The 17,733-nt window shown below is 44.9% G+C and overlaps 1 protein-coding gene across 17 annotated transcripts in view; it reads right to left on the bottom strand.

Annotated features, from left to right (window-relative positions):
• The window catches only part of MAP2 (microtubule associated protein 2), a 1,129,470-nt gene that overhangs the window by 46,799 nt on the left and 1,064,938 nt on the right, over nt 1–17,733 (bottom strand). For all 17 annotated transcript variants that reach the window (XM_086955531.1, XM_086955543.1, XM_086955530.1 and 14 more), the window contains one exon: nt 6,906–7,018. In XM_086955531.1, the coding sequence (XP_086811657.1) occupies nt 6,906–7,018 (113 nt within the window). The remainder of the gene's footprint in view (nt 1–6,905; nt 7,019–17,733) is intronic.

The following is a 17,733-nucleotide window of genomic DNA, read 5'->3' as shown; positions in this document are numbered from 1 at the left end:
GTCAGTACAGTTGTGAGTTGCTGTATGGAGCTATTAATGCTCATTACAGCCTGGGGATGTTAATGCTCATTATGGCATGCTCCAATTGATGCTTGTCAATTCCTAGTCCCGATGATGGTCTTTACTACATTGGGCCTTTGATAATCATACTGCCTGTGTCTATTCATGCTCAGTAACACTTTGGGACTCTGCAGCATTTTAATCTGTGGGGCCACTGATACACATTATTTTCTGAGACCAGTAATATTCATTTTTGCATGGGACAAGGATTGCTGAGTGATATTGTCTGGGGCAACGGATGCTCCTTTTTCCTCAAGCCCTTTAAGAATTGTTAATGATTGGCATCATTGGTGTTTATATATAGTTGCAGCTGGTGAGACATATAACTGCATAAGTGCACTGATGGCTATTACTGCTTTGTGGCTTTGACTCCTGCTATTGCCTTTGGCTGCTGACACTTACTATTGACGGTGACCATTGATACTAACTGCTGCCTGGGTCATTGATGCTCATGTATGGGTTCATGTAGGGTGCTCACTTCCTGGGAAATTAATGTTTATTGCTGTTGAGCCATTGATGTTTAATACTTATTGTGGCCATTGAGGATCATTGCCACCTTGGGCGACTGATCTTGAATATTGCCTGGGGCCACTGATGAGTCCTGAAATGGGGGAATAATTAGAAAATTCTACACAGCTCTTGGCCACTGCCTGCTAGGTTGTAGCTACACACACAACCACACACACACAACCACACACACACAACCACACACAACACACAACCACACACAACCACACACACACACAAACACACACAACCACACGCATACAACCACACACCGAACCACACACACCGAACCACAAACACCCCACCACACACACCGACCACACACACAACCACACACACATAACCCCACACAACCACACACAACCACACACACAACCACACACCCAACCACACACAACCACACACACACACAACCACACACCCACACCCAACCACACACAGCCATACACAACCACACACACAACCACACACACAACCACAACCACACAGACAACCACAACCACACACACAAACACACACAACCACACACACAAACACCCACACACACACACAACCACACACACAACCACACACACACACAACCACGCACACACACTATCACAACCACACACACAACCACAACCACACATACAACCACACACACACAACCACGCACACATCACCACACACAACCACACACACAACCACACACACACAACCACACACACACAACTACACACACACAACCACACACACACAACCACACACAAACACAAACACACACATCACCACAACCACAACCACACACAGAATCACACACACACACAACCACAGCCACACACCACACACACAACCAGACACACACAACCACACACACAACCACACAAACACAATCACACCTACAACCACACACACACACACACAACCACACACAGCCACACAACAACACACACACACACAACCACACACACACAACCACACCACCTCAACCACACAGACTCAACCACACACAAACAACCACACACGCACACAACCACAAGCACACACACAACCACACACACAACCACAACCACACACCCATGACCACACACACTACCAGAAACACACACCCAAGCACACCCCCACAACCACTAAACCACACACAACCACACACACAAAAGCACACACACATATAACCAGACACACACAACCACACACAACCACACACACAAACACACACACAACCACACACAAGACCACACACAAAACCACAAACACAATCACACACACACACAACCACACACGCACACAACCACACACACACACAACCACACACACAACCACTACCACACATACAACTACACACACAACACCGTCAGTGCACACTTTCACCAGACACAGACACCATCAGTCGTCAGTGCATGCTTTCACCAGGCACAAACACCACCAGACATCAGTGCACGCTTTCACCAGGCACACACACACCACCAGCCGTCAGTGTACACTTTCACCAGGCCCACACACACCACCAGCCGTCAGTGCACGCTTTCACCAGGCACATACCACGAGCCTTCAGTGCACGCTTTCACCAGGCACACACACCACACGCGATCAGTGCACGCTTCCACCAGGCACACCCACCACTAGCCGGCAGTGCACACTTCCACCAGGCACACACACCACCAGCCATCAGTGCACAATTTTTACAGGCACACACACCATCAACCATCAGTGCACACATCAATTGTTAACGCATCCACAATTAACTATTGTAGCAATCACAGAATGGCGCACTTTACTTTTAAACATATTCATCTAAAGCGCAGCATGCCACCGTTGATACAAAAATAAATACACATTTTTTTGGCCTACAATTTATAGACTTTTGTTGCAATTGGTGTTGCAATATTTAGCAATGCCAATAGCTCAAACATAATTAATGCGAGACCTATTGCATTGCAAATGCTTGTTTGTTTGTGTTGTACAAACTATCCTATAAACTATCATCCGTAACTAAGCCTTAAATAAAGTTCTTTTCAGATACTATATAAATTCACATACATAACCTGTCCTAAAAAGCCATATGTAGATGTCAAGGGGAGCTGCAATCTGTGGTTGTCTGAGATTCTCATGTATGGCTTCTGCCAAAGAAGACACAATATGGTTTGTGTGAGGATGTGAACAGTTAGTGAGGGACGCGAGTAATGGTCAAAATAATGTTATTCTACAAATGTGGCCAGTCGGTCTTTTAGTACAATTGATTATATAACTTCACTTCTAGCTGTATGCAAGGACGTATTGTAAATTATCGTGTCATCGAGAGTGCGTTTAGTAATCACATTCACAACTTAAATCACGTATCACACCAAAGATATTTCTTCTCTTGCCAAAGTTACTGAAAACTTGAATAATGGCCCACTAGGAAAAGCTTCAGGGCCCTAGTAGGTTCCAATGGATCTGTTCAAGTGCAATACCAAAGTATGAGCCCTATGATTGTTAATAATTTATACTATGCAAGTGTCAAAGCTATTTCTTGCTTCTGGTTATAGTAAATTATCGTGGCTCTTTATACAAAAGAAGACCATGCTGACCCCAAATGTTATCTACGTATTCCACTGTTAAAGTTGTGAGTAGAATTTTGATGGTTAAAAACCAGACTTGGGTCATTTAAAATGTGATTCTGTCAGAAAGTCAATATGTTTTTAAATTTAAATTGGGTACCATATAATAGTTTTTCACTCATTTGTTGTCCTGCAAATACCCACTCACTCTCAAGGGCTCTTTGCATCTTTTCACCTGGCATAGATCATCCCTATGGGGTTAAAGACAAACACTGCATCTTCACCTCAATTTTAGAGCTACGGTGAGATTTGCGCCGGGTGGCAAATGTTTGAAACCCTTGATTTGACAAGAGATGTTCCTCAAGGCTGCATGTTGGCCCCTATTTTGTTTTATCTTAATTTTAAGACAGGGGATTCTAAGGCTGGGTCTATTTATTTCCTTTGCTCTTATACCTGGATGTTGCTTTTATGATGCTTCTCTCTGCAATAGACTAAATAACTTGTTAGAAAGCTATCAGGCATTTATGGATATCAGGATCTAGATGCTAATTTTTTAAAGACATTTGTTCTATTCAGAACAAGGGGCCAGATGTAGGTAGCCCAATACCGGTCGGTAACGGCTGAAATTACTGAATTTTGGCCATTACCGACTGGTATTGGGCATTTGAGATGTAGGAGGCATGTTTAAGGATTCGGTAATTTACCGAACGGCAATTTAAGCAATCGGTAAATTACCGAATTCTTAAATACTGATTCGGTGAATTACTGAATCCTTAATGTATAAAGCACTCAAGTGAGTGCATTTTTCATTTAAGGATTCGGTATTTACCACCAACTACAATTTGGTGGTAAATGTCGAAAACCTTTGAAAAAGCAAATTTGTGCTTTTCCAAAAGTGCCATGTGGCGGATATACATGCCCTTAGGGCATGTATGTGTGCCACATGCGCATCCATGCACTATTCAGGGGTGCAACAGCGTGTCAATGTGACACCCTGCTACCCTTGTAAGTCTTCCCCCTATTACCGATTCCGTATTTACCGAATTGGTAATTCTCATTCATTCCTATGGGCCTCCAGGCCCAAAGGAATGAATGGGAATTACCAAATCAGTAAATACCGAATTGGTAATTACTGATTCAGTAAAATTTACAGATTTTTTTCCTACATAGCATTTACCGATTCTAAAATACAGAATCAGTAAAATTCGGTATTTTAGAATTGGTAAATGTAGATTACCTACATATGGCCCTAGAACTTTTACAATTAATGATCATGTCATAAACCACCCCAAGGGCTCGTCGAGCACTCTGGGCAGCTGCTTAGAAGCAGTAGCTAACTAGATGGCACTTTCCCATCTGAAATTAAATGGAGAAAAAACTGAACTGATATTCCTGGGGAAGACCCTTTCTCCCAGATCAATTATTGACTGGCCGACCTGTATGGGTACCATACCGGAACCCAAAGATCAGATTAAAAGTCTTGGAGTATGGCTTGATAACACCTTAGGGTTTAACCAACAAGCCACCAAGCTTTCGGCAACCTGCTTCGGTCTGATGAGGATGCTGAGGATAATTTTGCAGCTCCTCCCCTTCCAGGCCCGGAGGATCATGGTGCAGGCTATCATCTTGTCCCGCCTTGATTATGGGAACTCCTTGTATTTAGGCGCCCCGGCGAGTACCATAAAAAAACTGCAGGTCACTCAGAATTCTGCAGCTCGCCTACTGCATGGACTGTCTCGTAGACACTCAGGGTCAGACACCTAGAAAACACTCCACTGGCTGCCAATACAGGCTCGGATCGAATTCAAGGTGATGTGTATAGCCCACAAAGCCATGTGGCGCACTGGTCCAGCATTAGTCTGCTCCCTAGTCTCCCCCTACCATCCGCCAAGAACCTTACGATCTGGGGGTACCTGCCTGGCAGTAACTCATAAAATCAAACGCGCTAGGTGGGGGGGCGTTCTTTTTCTTGGAACGCCGCATCCCGCTGGAACTCCTTGCCCCTCACCCTACGTAATGAACCAGATCTACTCAAGTTCCGCAAACGGCTGAAGACCCTTCTTTTCCAGTAACTTGCACAATCTGACAGTTGCCTCCACCCACCCGTCCTAAGCGCTACGAGGCCTAAGGGTAGAAGTGCGCTCTATAAAACCCCATTAAATTATATTACATTAGAAATGTATGGGTTTTTTCGTGTTCCAACATAAGGGCCACTCTTATACAAGTTAAAAGTCTTCAGCTCATCCAGTCTGTGGGCTTTCTACTCAGAAACAGGCAACAAGTGCTTGAAATTTAAGAAGATAATATATGAGACAATGTGTATTATTTGCCCCATATAGATTGGCTTTCTGGGGTATATCTGATGGCCCGAGTCCACAAATTGAGAACAAAAGATGTTGCATGTATTTGGTGGGTCTCTCTCTACGTAGCCCCTATTTCCTTTGTCATACGGAATTGGGAATCAAGTACTTGTAGGACGTTACCAAACCTGTGCCTATAATTAGATAGATTTTAGTTTTCACTACCCCAGTAGCTAGCCTGTCCGAGGAGATCACTCATGACTTTGAATGTAAAGTTCTCAGATGAAATTAAATGATTATGTTTGTTAAATATTGCATGAATTTGTTAGCATGAGCTGAAAGCCATTTTGTATTTCTGGCAGCCTTCTTGTTTGCCATGTGCTGCCACGTGCTCGCCATGTGTTCTGTCCTCCCTCAGTGTTGACTGCTCTTGTAATCTGCCTAGAAACGAACTATATTTAGCATCTTCCACCTTCGCACATGCTCATTTGAGCTTGTAGCTGTCCTTGCAACTGTTCCTAGTCTGTAAATGTCAGGATGTGTTCACCAGAATTAGCAACTGTTAGCTCCTCCCACTTTGTAGAGCAAGCAGATCTTGCATGTCCATATTAGTCATGTTGCATGCTTACATGAGCCAGGACTGCCCCTTGGTCTTATGCTGACTATGTAACCCTAAGCATATATAAGACCCCAGTTTTCTGTACTCCTTAGACTGCCTCATTCATTTGCTAAGGCTTCAGTGTGACGTAGTCTACCTCATCTGAGGTGTAATAAATATGTATTTTATATTACAGCTTCTGTGCCAATTTCTTCTTTGTTGGTTTAAAAGGACCAAGTATCAGTGGGACCCCTGAGAAGGTTTCTTGTTTTCTTCATGTTTTATCAAGGATGTTTGCTTCGATCTGTAAGTCAACCACCGGAACATCGTTGCATCTGATTGATCAAAGCAAAAAAGCAATTCTAGATAGAAGATCTTTTTGAAGGGAAGGCTACTGAACTTGTTAACTCTACAGTAAGGTCCTTTGTTTGCAATCTTTTATCCAGAGTCAGAGTGGGCACTGAACATCGCTTTTATGATTCCAAGAGTGGTGGCTAATTGTTCAAACTTTGCCTGTGTGATCATCTATCCACTTAAATTATGACGCATTATATGTTTTTCTGGGATTGTTACAGACTGGCTCGAATTTGATACCTTGTCCCCAACTGCGTTAAAAAAGATTTGCCAACTGTAGAATTGCTTTTCCATACTTACAGGTGTTGCCCTCTGCTCTGTCTTGCAGTTGGTCAATTTGTAAAGCTTGTGATTAATATTAAGGTGCCCCATCAATTACTAGATTGTTTGTAAGTGTTGTGTGAATTTTATATGTGAATGTGCTTATATTTGCACTTTTAAACTGTTATTATGATGCATGTTATTATGTGATTAACTGGTTTTGTTCCTCATAGTTTATGTTTATAGTTTGATTGAACCAAATAAAACTATCATTGGTTTATTGATAATGCCATGGTAGCAACTTACCTTTATATTTCCTCCTCCTGGTGTGTGGTGGGCATTGTCAAGCGAGCCAATCTTTGCTTGTGCTTTTTCTTTAAAATCCAGCTTCACGCTCTCAATTTTCACACGTCCGCCTCCTGCTCAGGACAAGATAGGGAAGCAAGACAAGAAATATTCAGTAGGAGAACAATAAAGCCCTTATATAATTAGGAATTCTATAAAACAGTGAGCAGGTTAAATTGACATGATCTGTGAGTCTTTGTCAGTGTTTGAACTGTGTTGCTTTGATAATGTTACCTCCAATGTCACACAAACATATGCCATTTAAATCAGTCCTCTGTTGCTGATTCTTTGTATATTCACTTGTAAAACAGATTTTGTAATCATATGCATGCATCCTAAAAGACACAATGCACTCCAGAGAGTTGAATTAACCTTGGTGATTCAGGAAAATATGTTCGCATGGATCTCCACCAGTGCCTTTTCTATTTCTTCTTTCAATTCTTTTTTTATTGATAATTGTATTTGGAATGCAAAGTATGCAAAGATCTTGCTACTGCAAGATGCTTTTAAATGCTATCTTTGATATTTTTATTTTTGGCTATGTTCGTTGTTTTTTTTTGTTTTAGGTTTTATGGGTTTTATCTAGATATATACTTCATTGACTGACTGGTAAGGTAAATGCACTAAAGGACGTAAATACTATGAAGATCACTATGACTCGGCGAGCTGTAGAATGCTTTCTTGAACACTCAGACACCCTAATGTTTTTAGTAGCAATGACAATGCCCACTCAGTACACAATTAAGATAGAAAGCCACCAATCCTCGTGTCTTCCACCACACAGCATCTTTCACCTAACTCATGCAAGTCTAATCGCACTTAACAAGGGGGCATATTTATAAGGGGATTGCGAAACCAGAACATCACTTTTACCGATGTCCGGGCGGCACAGTGCCCTGCTCCATATTTACAAAACGGTGTTAAGCCACTATTTGTTGCCTAACATAGCTTTGTAAATATGGTACCGTTTTGTGAAAGGGACGTTCAATGGGTGTTGCTGTGGGCATTCTACCATAACACCCATGGCTTCTTAAGACTGCCCCAGAACTATAAGGATCGATAAATCTGAGGCAGTGCCAAAAACTAACGCCATTAAAAAGCAGGCATTAGATTGGCGCAACGGGGAGAAATTAATTTATTTCTCCTAATTTTTGCTTTTTCCATGTATGCTGCAAAATGCCATTAATGATTATTTTTGTGCATAAAAGCATCCTTTCCTGCACATAAACAACCATTAAATATTAAATAGTAATGATTTGCTACTTCTACTGTGTGCAGAATGCAGCACACATAGTAATAGCAAATCGCCATTACTTATTGTTAATGTGCAGGAAGGTAGACCTTCCTGCACATAACCACTTGTTCCTGCAATGCATGAACCCTTGCACTATGGAGCAAGGGTGTCTGTGTTGTCTCTAGGCAGCTATTTTTAGTGCCAGCGCTAGGGGAAACACAGGGTGTACGCCATATCCTTGTAAATACGGCGCATTCCTGCGTTTTGGAAATGGCGCAGAGCTGCAAAATTTGGAGCAGTGCCACACTGCGCCATTTCCTTGTAAATATGCCCCCAACTGGCATAGAACAAGGTAAAAAGTTTCAATCAGGCTGGAGTGAGTTTCTTCTTTTTGCACTAGACTAGCTATCCTGTACCAGTTAGGTTACATATATATGTACTGCAAACTTGGAGCATGCCTGACTGCCCCTGACGAGGCGTTTACCTGTGTCTACAACTACGAACTTCTTGCTTTGTTGTTCCCAAACAGCTTTTACAACTGAAAACATCCTCTACGCTTACGACTTACTACTGCTCAGTAACAGATGAATAGGCCTTCATAGGCTACTCAATTGTCTTGGCATATATGCAGATAAGATTGACCTGAAAGTACATTGCAAAAAGAAAATGTGATTGCTTTTAATCGGCCTATCAAAAAAAATTGCAAATGGCATCTTAGTGGAAATACATTAGATTATGTATCGACCTACATATATTTAGGGGTTAAAATAGATGAATGTTGCATATTTGCACCCCAGAGAAAGGCAATCAGCAATCGGGGAAAGCCCATGCAACCAATTATGCATTTTCATCGTTTTTTCATTTTCATCCATCCAAGGCCATGATTTGAAACCTTTGGGAGCAGTAATGAAGGCCAAACTGATACCAACCCTTACATAAGGATCAGAGATAATGTTAGGTAATGAGGCCAGCCTACTTGACCAACTAGTGATAAGATCGTATAAACAAACCTTCCGCTAACCAGATCTGCCTGGTCTGCGCCAGTTTGGTTGGAATTTTCAATAACGAAACAGTCTCTTGCCAGGCTTGCAGCATTTGTAAAGCTCTGCCACAAACTGCGTGCAGCTGCTGACGATACGCTGGCCAATCGAGTTTAAGTGAAATCCATCTTCAACAGGGGAATGGAGCCTATAAGACTTGGTGAGATACCCACACTAGACTTCCTTCCAAAATGGAAGAAAGGCGGCTTAGGTGAAGACAAGAGTTGCCGCCTATGTCATCAGGGGGTTGAAACTTTAAGCACGTCATATTATCTGTCCAGCATTGGTAAATCAGAAAAGAAGTTTGCTAAGAAGAGAGTTTATTAGCTTGGGAAATATATCCTGTAGGACTGCAATGATGGAGTCACTGGACCCAAGAAATACAATGCTGAACATCAGATTAGTGCAGTTCCTGGCCATTTTTAAAACCCTGACAGGAGTATATGTTTGGACATGGCAGTTAGGGGGTGGGTAAAGAGACCTGATAAGCTTCCACTGGATACAATGACATGTTGGGACGGGCAGATAGGGAAATTGACACAAGTTGCTCCCTATCCTGCCAAGTTATGTAAACATTTGCAGGATTCAGATAATTGATATGTAGGGATAGGAAGCTAGGGAAATTGACATAAGCTGCTCCTTATCCTGTCAAGCTATGTAATCATTTGCTCACCACACAGTTATTCTTTGTTCGTCTTCCCAATCTGCACACTGGCAGTTTAACCACATCATAATCTTGAACCTTGGCACTTCATCTGCAAATTTACAATTGGTTGCATTTCAAATTGTATACTTGCTCTTTAATTAGGAAATTAAAAAGTTGGTCTATGATCGATAATCACTTTTAGATGTGTAGGTAGGTGTTGTGGTTTGTACCACTTTTCCGAGCCATTCTAACCTTTGCATACTGGTATTTTTATTTGTGATTATAATTATGAAGGGCAGCGAATAATTAAATTGTCCTCCAATTAAGAAATTAAATGGTTTGCTGCTAATGGCTAATAAGTTCTCAAACCATTTTATGTAAATGTTTTATAATGTACATCTTTTGTAATGTTATGTTTGGATGAACCCTGCATGGTTCTGCAATATGATGATTTTTTAAAAAGGGTTATCTTTAAATTTTTACCTGACAGTTAAAATTTACTGTTCTGGGCTTTTCATGGCTTTAGTCAGTTCTCCCCTTTCTATTTTGAAGCGCTCCTGTATAAACTCAGTGCCCACTGCAGTTTTTCGCTATTTTATTGGACTTATTATGTCATTTTACCAGTGATTACATTACAAATGTTCCTATATAAGTAATGGGAAAATCTGCTTGTTTCTGTAGGTTAATGAACACCCTACTTGAAAAAGTTCTGGGTATACCATCCCCCAGATGCATCAAGCACTGATTCGGCGAATTCTAATTTGCGAAAAATACCGAATCGCAAATTAGAATTCGCAGAATGGGATGCATCAAAAATGCATCCCAAAAAATGCGATTCGCAGTCGTCCGCAATCGCCGAATACGAATTTTGCAAAATCACAGAAAAATCGCAGAATCTCCTGTTACCCATGCTGAAATTGCGATTTCGCAATTACCGAAATCGCAATTTGCGATCTCGCAAATTGCGAGATCGCAAAAACGGGAAGACGCATTTTGAGCACAATTATGACATCACAACCAGGAAGTAGGCAGTTCCCTCACTCATTCTGAACACAGAGCTGGAGAGAGGAGGAGGCACAGCACTGAGCTCGATCAGACACACCCTGCAGCCCAACAACATGACATACATCCAAATCCAGAATGTCCCAAGATGCAGCAGGAAACAGTGCAACCGGCAGGAAAATAAAAATAAAAATTTGTCAGCGTATCAGGGCGAAGGTAAACGCGGTAGGAGTGACCCAGAGCTCAATTGATGACCTGAAGAAGAGGCGGTATGACCTCAGGGGCCGTGCCAAAGAGCGCATAGCAGAGAGGCTGGGGGAGCAACGGCCACAGGAGGAGGAGGCCCTACAGTTGCAGAAAACACTCCACTCGAGGACCTTGTTGAGGATACCATCAACCCAGCAGCCTGCGTAGGGGTCACTCAGCTGGACACCTCCTGACCCACACAACAATCCCAAGGTAAGAGCCATGCAACTGCGACCCCGTCCCCTAACAATGCCCATGCCCCCAGAGCTAGCCATTTGATAACCCCAGTAATGCAGTCCATGCACATCAGAAACACCCTATTGCATTGTGGGACCTGTAGTGTGACAATAGTTCCCTGATAACCACACACAGCCAGAACTGTCAAGTGAAACATATTCCTAGAGCCAGTCAGGGAATGCAAGCCTGCATGCATGTTGCAACATCCCATGTGCAAGATTCACATCATTAATCATGCACCCATTTACATCACAGGTGCTGCAGAACCAGAGAGCACAGACAGCGAGGCACTCCAAATTGAGGGGACCCCAGAGGAGACGGGTGGGAGAGAGCCATCCTACCCCACGACCTGGACCGTCACACATACCTGCACCAGTACCACCACCTCCCCATGCGGACAGGGCCACCCCTGCAGCCACAGGAGGAGTGCAACCACCCCATGCGTCACACATGGCAGTGGAACAGGCCACACCACCACCCAGGAGGCAGACACGCCACACAGCCACTATGCGGTCGCAGTCAAGTGGCCGGTTGAGGCAGCAGCACAACATGGCAATACGAGCTGAAGGGGGCAACATGCCCAAGAACCAATGCTTGGGATTGAACGCCGGATGCTAGCTGTGCACTGCAAGCAAGCACAGCATATGGCAGCCATGCAGCTGCAGCTGTACAAGACTGCGCGCAATGTCAACCAGCTCACCGTAAGCGTGCCGGAGTTAACGGCTGCAGTGAGGGAGAACAGCCAACTCATGGTGTCGTAGCAGGACCTCAACCACCGCCGCCACCGCCAGCTGCTGACCCGGCTGTCAGCATATACCAGGTCGAACCCCCTGATCGGGAATGCAACATCCCAACTGTCACGCCGTTCCCTGGCAAGGCAAATACAAATGGTGCAATGCTGCCAGGATGTTGCAAGGGCCCTGGAGCAGTTCACAACCGCAGTCCAAAACCAGCAGGTGCATGGCCATGGCCATGCAAGGGGGTGGGGGGGTGATGATGCCAGTGAGGGCACATCCAGCCTGAGCAGCCTGTCTGTGCCGGTGGTAACAGAACGGTGCCGCAGTACCAGGCCCAGTGCAGCAACATGGGCGGATACTGGCGAAGTGAATGTGGAGAGGCGGCAGGGCGCATCCGGCTGGAGGCGCCAGTGATTGACTGAACATTAGCAGCAGTGCCATGTTGATGTACCAAGCACGCCTGCTCTGCAATCATGTGGCTGTATGGCGCAATACAGTAGTCATGTTTTTTCAACAAAAAAATAATTGATAGATCTTGTTCACAAAATTATAAGAATTTATTTAAAAAGGCAATTCCTACTCATGTCATTATTTCATGTTTCATGCATGAGTGCAGTGTTGTGTGAGGGGTATGGGTACACTAGAAATAATTCAGTGTAATGTTGTTGCGGCGCCTGTGTCCTTCAGCAGGATTATCCCTGCGTGCATGATGCACATGTGCAGGTGGGCGGTTGTCCCCCTCCGACTCACTGCCGGCGATCTCCACAGGTATCCTCCGCTTGATAGCAATATTGTGGAGTATGGCACACACAGCCACGATGCGGCAGCGGACATCAGGCTGGTATTTGAGGGCCCCACCAGTCTTATGTAGGATGCGGAATCAGCTCTTTAACATCCCAAATGTCCGTTCAATGACATTTCTTGTGTGAATGTGCGCAGCATTGTAACGCCGTTCCTGTGGTGTTGCAGGGTTGAGGTATGGGGTGAGGAGGTACCCATGGAGGCCGTAGGTGCTGTCACCTGAAGGATAGGAGCAGAGGGTCAGTGCCTGTTATGCGCAGCTACATGGTCTTGACGTACTGTATGTGGGCATGTGTACTTACCTAGGAGATGTCCTTCGCCAAAGTCACCACTGGCCAAGCGGGTGTGTATGCCGCTGTGCCTGAATATGAAAGAATCATGCGTGCTCCCCGGGTATTGGGCTACTATGTCGGTGATGATTGTCTTTGCATTGCAGACCATCTGGATGTTGAGTGAGTGGTAGGACTTGCGGGTCCTGTACATGTATTCTGTCTCAGCGGGTGGGCAGATGTGGATGTGGGTACAGTCAATGCATCCAATTACATGGGGGAATTGTGCGGTGTTATAGAAGTCAAGCTTTGTTTGATTTAAGTCCTGTTGGGTGGTTGGGAAGGCTATGTAGTGGTGTATCCGGGTCAGCATGGCATCCAGGAAACTCCGTAGGCAGCGTGACAGTGTGCTCTGGGAGATCCCCCCTGCATATGCAATCATCCCCTGGAGGCTTCCAGAGGCCAGGAGGTGCAGGCAGCACAGGACCTGGACATGAGTGGGCACAGCATTGGTCCTCCTTGTTGGGTTTTGCTTCAGGGGGTCAAGGTCTCGGATGAGCTTGGTTATCATTGACACATTCAGCCTCTATTTGGAGTAGATCTCCTCTTCAGTCTGGCCCAGGAGTGTTATCCGCAGCCGGAAGATGCGCTCCTGGATCCTGCGTTGGTTCTGGGCTGCAGCCTGGAGCCTCAGCCGCCTTGCCACGATGTATAGACCTGGCATTGTGAATGTCCTCATGCTCCTACTGTGTCTCCTTAAGTGTGTTTGTTTTGCCCCGCCCATTTTTCTAGTTGGATTTCCCCCCCCCCCCAATTGAACTTCATGGTTACCACCTGGTTTGACTTCTCCTTAAATTGCGAATCGCATTTAGCGATTTTGTTTTTTTTTGCAATTTGCGATGTTTTATGAATTGAATTTGCAATTTATTTGCGAATTCGCAAATTAATTAGCAGAATAAGTGGAAAATCGCTGTTACAGATTCGCTAAGGGGGTTCCACATTGATTCTGCGAATTTATGTTTGCGATTTCGCAAATTCATGTTTTTTGCTTGATGAATTGCGGGAGCCGTGATTGCGATTGCAATAGCGGTTTCGCAGCTATTGCAATCGCCATTTAGGTTGATGAATCTATGCCCATGTGTTTACTTTTTCGTTATTTCTTGTCTTTTACTTTGCAAGAGTAGTCTTGCTTTTCTCCTGGTCCCAGCTACCTCTGCCATTTGTTTAATTCAGGAAGATGGCTGTACTCCAGTTTCTTCTCAACCTTTCTCACACGAAGGCGGTTGGAAATCTGAGGCAGGAAGCTTCTGCTGGGGAGTGTGAGGGCAGGGCAGCAATGCTGATTGGCTGACTTTTGGACCAAACAATGAGGAGGTCTGGTTACCAAATACTACAGTTCCTATGGGCTTTTCTATGCAGTTTTCTTCTCTATGATACTGCTTTGGTCATTCTGTTACCGTGAGACTCCCACCATGACGACGGGGAAGATACAAGCATGTGAATCTATTAAAGAAGTAATACTGGAGAAAGTGCTTTACTATTGGAGACACGTTTTCTGAGGTGGAGTTAGAGCATATGTCTTGCTTCAGCATTCTATTTTTGCTGTAGTTTGTGTATGATGAAACAGGGCATACTGAGGTATAAGCAGTTGTCAAGTTTATATGTGTAGAAGTCTTCTGGTCCATCCAATGTAAGGATAATGTGTGTATTCTCTGCCAGTGCCGAATTTGTTCTGATGTTTGCGGGTGCTTGGCACTTTCACTTATTTCATAACACTGGCACATATTTATGACAGTTCACCACATGGTGTCACAGTCAGCCTATTTTAAAAAATGCATATGAGCAAAGTTTTTAATAATTCAATATATGATTAAAAAAAATTATACCAGGATGCTGAGGCCATTCTTACGGCTTTCATCCATGAAAACAACAACAGTGGGCAGAATAGTAATGATTGCACTGATACCGTCAGTGTGGAAGAACAGAGCCCTGGAGGCGGTGATAAACAAGCATTTACAATGCAACGGTCTCGCCCTTTGCAAAAGTTAGAGCTATTGGCATTGTAGATGACAACATTTTTATTTATGTGTTGGTTTTGAAAACAGATAAAAAAATGACATTGTCATTTACAATGCCAATAGCTTAATCTCTTGCAAATGCCACACACAAGCACACAGACCCACACACACAGAGCCCCCCCCACACACACAGCCCCCCACACACACACACAAAGCCCCCCACACACACAGAGCCACACACACACAAACCCCCCCACACAGAGCCACACACACATACAGAGCCCCTACACACACAGAGCCCCCCTCACACACAGAGCCCCCCCACACACACACAGAGCCCCCAGACACAGAGCCCCCACACACAGAGCCCCAGCCACACACAGAGCCCCACCCAGACACAAAGCCCCACCCCCCCCACACACACAGAGCCACACACACACACAGAGCCACACACACACAGAGAGCCACACACACAGAGAGCCACACACACAGAGAGCCATAACAGTGTGCTCATTGTTTCCTCAGGGGCAGAATGATAAAAGTTTCAAACCAAACCCTTTTCGATCCTGCCCACCCTCGAGAGTTATCTCCCTGCGAGTAACAAGCAGCAGTGTATTAAATAATTGCAGTCACATGAGAAAATTTAACAGTCCGCGTTAAAGGCAAAAGAAAAAAAAAGTCCGCTACTGGTCATTGCAGTTGGAGCAATGTTAAAACTGTGAGGGGGTGCAACCACATCAAGTATGAACCGTAAACACAAACCCTCAACAACCACGAGCATGAAGGTGGCTGGAACACGTAGAGTAAGCTCAACTGCAGTCACCGACTATTTATTCAGTGACAGCCTTGTAGCACTTCAGAGTGCTGTCAGCAAGCGAGGGAGGACAGGGGTCCATCCCGCCACAAGCAGCTGCTCACTAGGCATGTATACCGTCTTTTAACCAGAACAACTGCCAACTAAAGAGTAGGGAAGCTTCTAACGACCCCATAAAGGATAATAAAAACAGTTACTTAATCATACGGTATTCAGGGGTCCAGTCTGGACAGGTAATCTCGCATCACTTGCTGCTAGCACTGCTGTGCACGCGTTTTCGTTTTTAAAACGTCCCGTTTTGTATCTGTTTTATTTTTATTTCCTATTTGCCCTGTTTTTAAGGTGTGTTCTCTCCTGCCCACTCACCTGCACAGTAATTGGATTTCACCGCTGCTCGAGTGGGTCCGGTCCCGGAGGTTTGACTTCACGCTCGCCATATTGGGAGTGAAGGGGACACTGCAGGGCGCCATTTCTTAGCGTTTTAGCACTCCTGCTACTTGAGATCCGCCTACTTAAGGCACACTACTCAGCGTGCAGCGGTGACGCGCAGCGGGTGCGCCTTCCCTGCGCCTGAGTCGTGCCAGAGTCCTGCCCGTCTGCGCCCGTCAGCGCTAAGGAGGCGTCCGGCGTGGCGATACCCAGTCTGTAAGGGTCTCATCTGATTATGCCACCGAGGTATGTTTACTCTCGGGCTGACTTGCTCGGCATTAGCCATTTTATCCCTCGCTGCCATCATGAGTCGGTCAGTCCCCTCTGTGGCCCGTATACCTGTACTTGCTCGACATTGTCCCTTACTGCCCCCATCCCTATTCGCGCTCTTAGAGAGCTCTGCCCGGTCAAATCCCTCTGTAGTAGACCTTTGGTCCCTCAAGGTATCACAGTCTGGAATCTGAACATTAGATCCCTACCGAAGCACCATGCAGAACTTCATGATCTTATTAGTGAGGAACTACCAGACGTATTTTTCATGACGGAAACATGGCTCCAAGAAGCTGATGCGGCCGCCATTAATCTTGCACTCCCCTCTGATTACTCCACCTTTACCATAATCGGTTATCTAGGGGTGGTGGCATTGCTGTAGTAGTAAAATCCTGCTATCCATGTGAATGGAGGGTAGTAGACCTAGTGGGGTGTGAAAGTGCTTTCTTTAAAATCTCTATCAGCCATCAGTTCACCCTGTCCGGTCTCCTAATTTATCGCCCTCCTAGCTGTGACACTGCTTTCCGAAAGGCTCTCCCAGAATGTGTCAGCTCCCTGGCACTGGGCTGCGCTAACTTTTGCATTCTTGGAGATCTTAATCTTCATTTTGATTGCGCCCATATGCCCAATATTAGCAGTACCTTGGCTGATTTGGAGGCCCTTCAGCTCAATCAACTGGTCACCTTCCCTACTCATCTGGGGGGCCATACTCGTGACCCTTTCTTCAGAAATCTAACTGGGGCCAAGGTAACCAGGCCTTGTCCTGTAGCTTGGACTGACCATTTTCTGGTGAAAATCTCTCTTGTGCTTAAAGAGCATCTGTTTAAGCCCCAAGATAGAGTAGTGATGAAACGTCACTGGAAGAAACTCAAACTGGAGGATTTTCATCATCTCCTGGAGGTCAACCCACTAGGCTCTCACCTTAGTGTGGAAGCTGGGTATGACGCTTATTGTGATTGGGTTTCTTGTGCTTTAGATGCTCTAATCCCCGCCGCCTGGACCAAATGCCGTTCTAGAGAACCCAGCCCATGGTACGACAGTCCCCT

The sequence above is a fragment of the Lissotriton vulgaris genome, chromosome 2_1 (genome assembly GCF_964263255.1).
Source record: "Lissotriton vulgaris chromosome 2_1, aLisVul1.2, whole genome shotgun sequence".
Taxonomy (NCBI): Eukaryota; Metazoa; Chordata; class Amphibia; order Caudata; family Salamandridae; genus Lissotriton; species Lissotriton vulgaris.
This window is presented reverse-complemented; position numbering and strand designations above follow the sequence as displayed.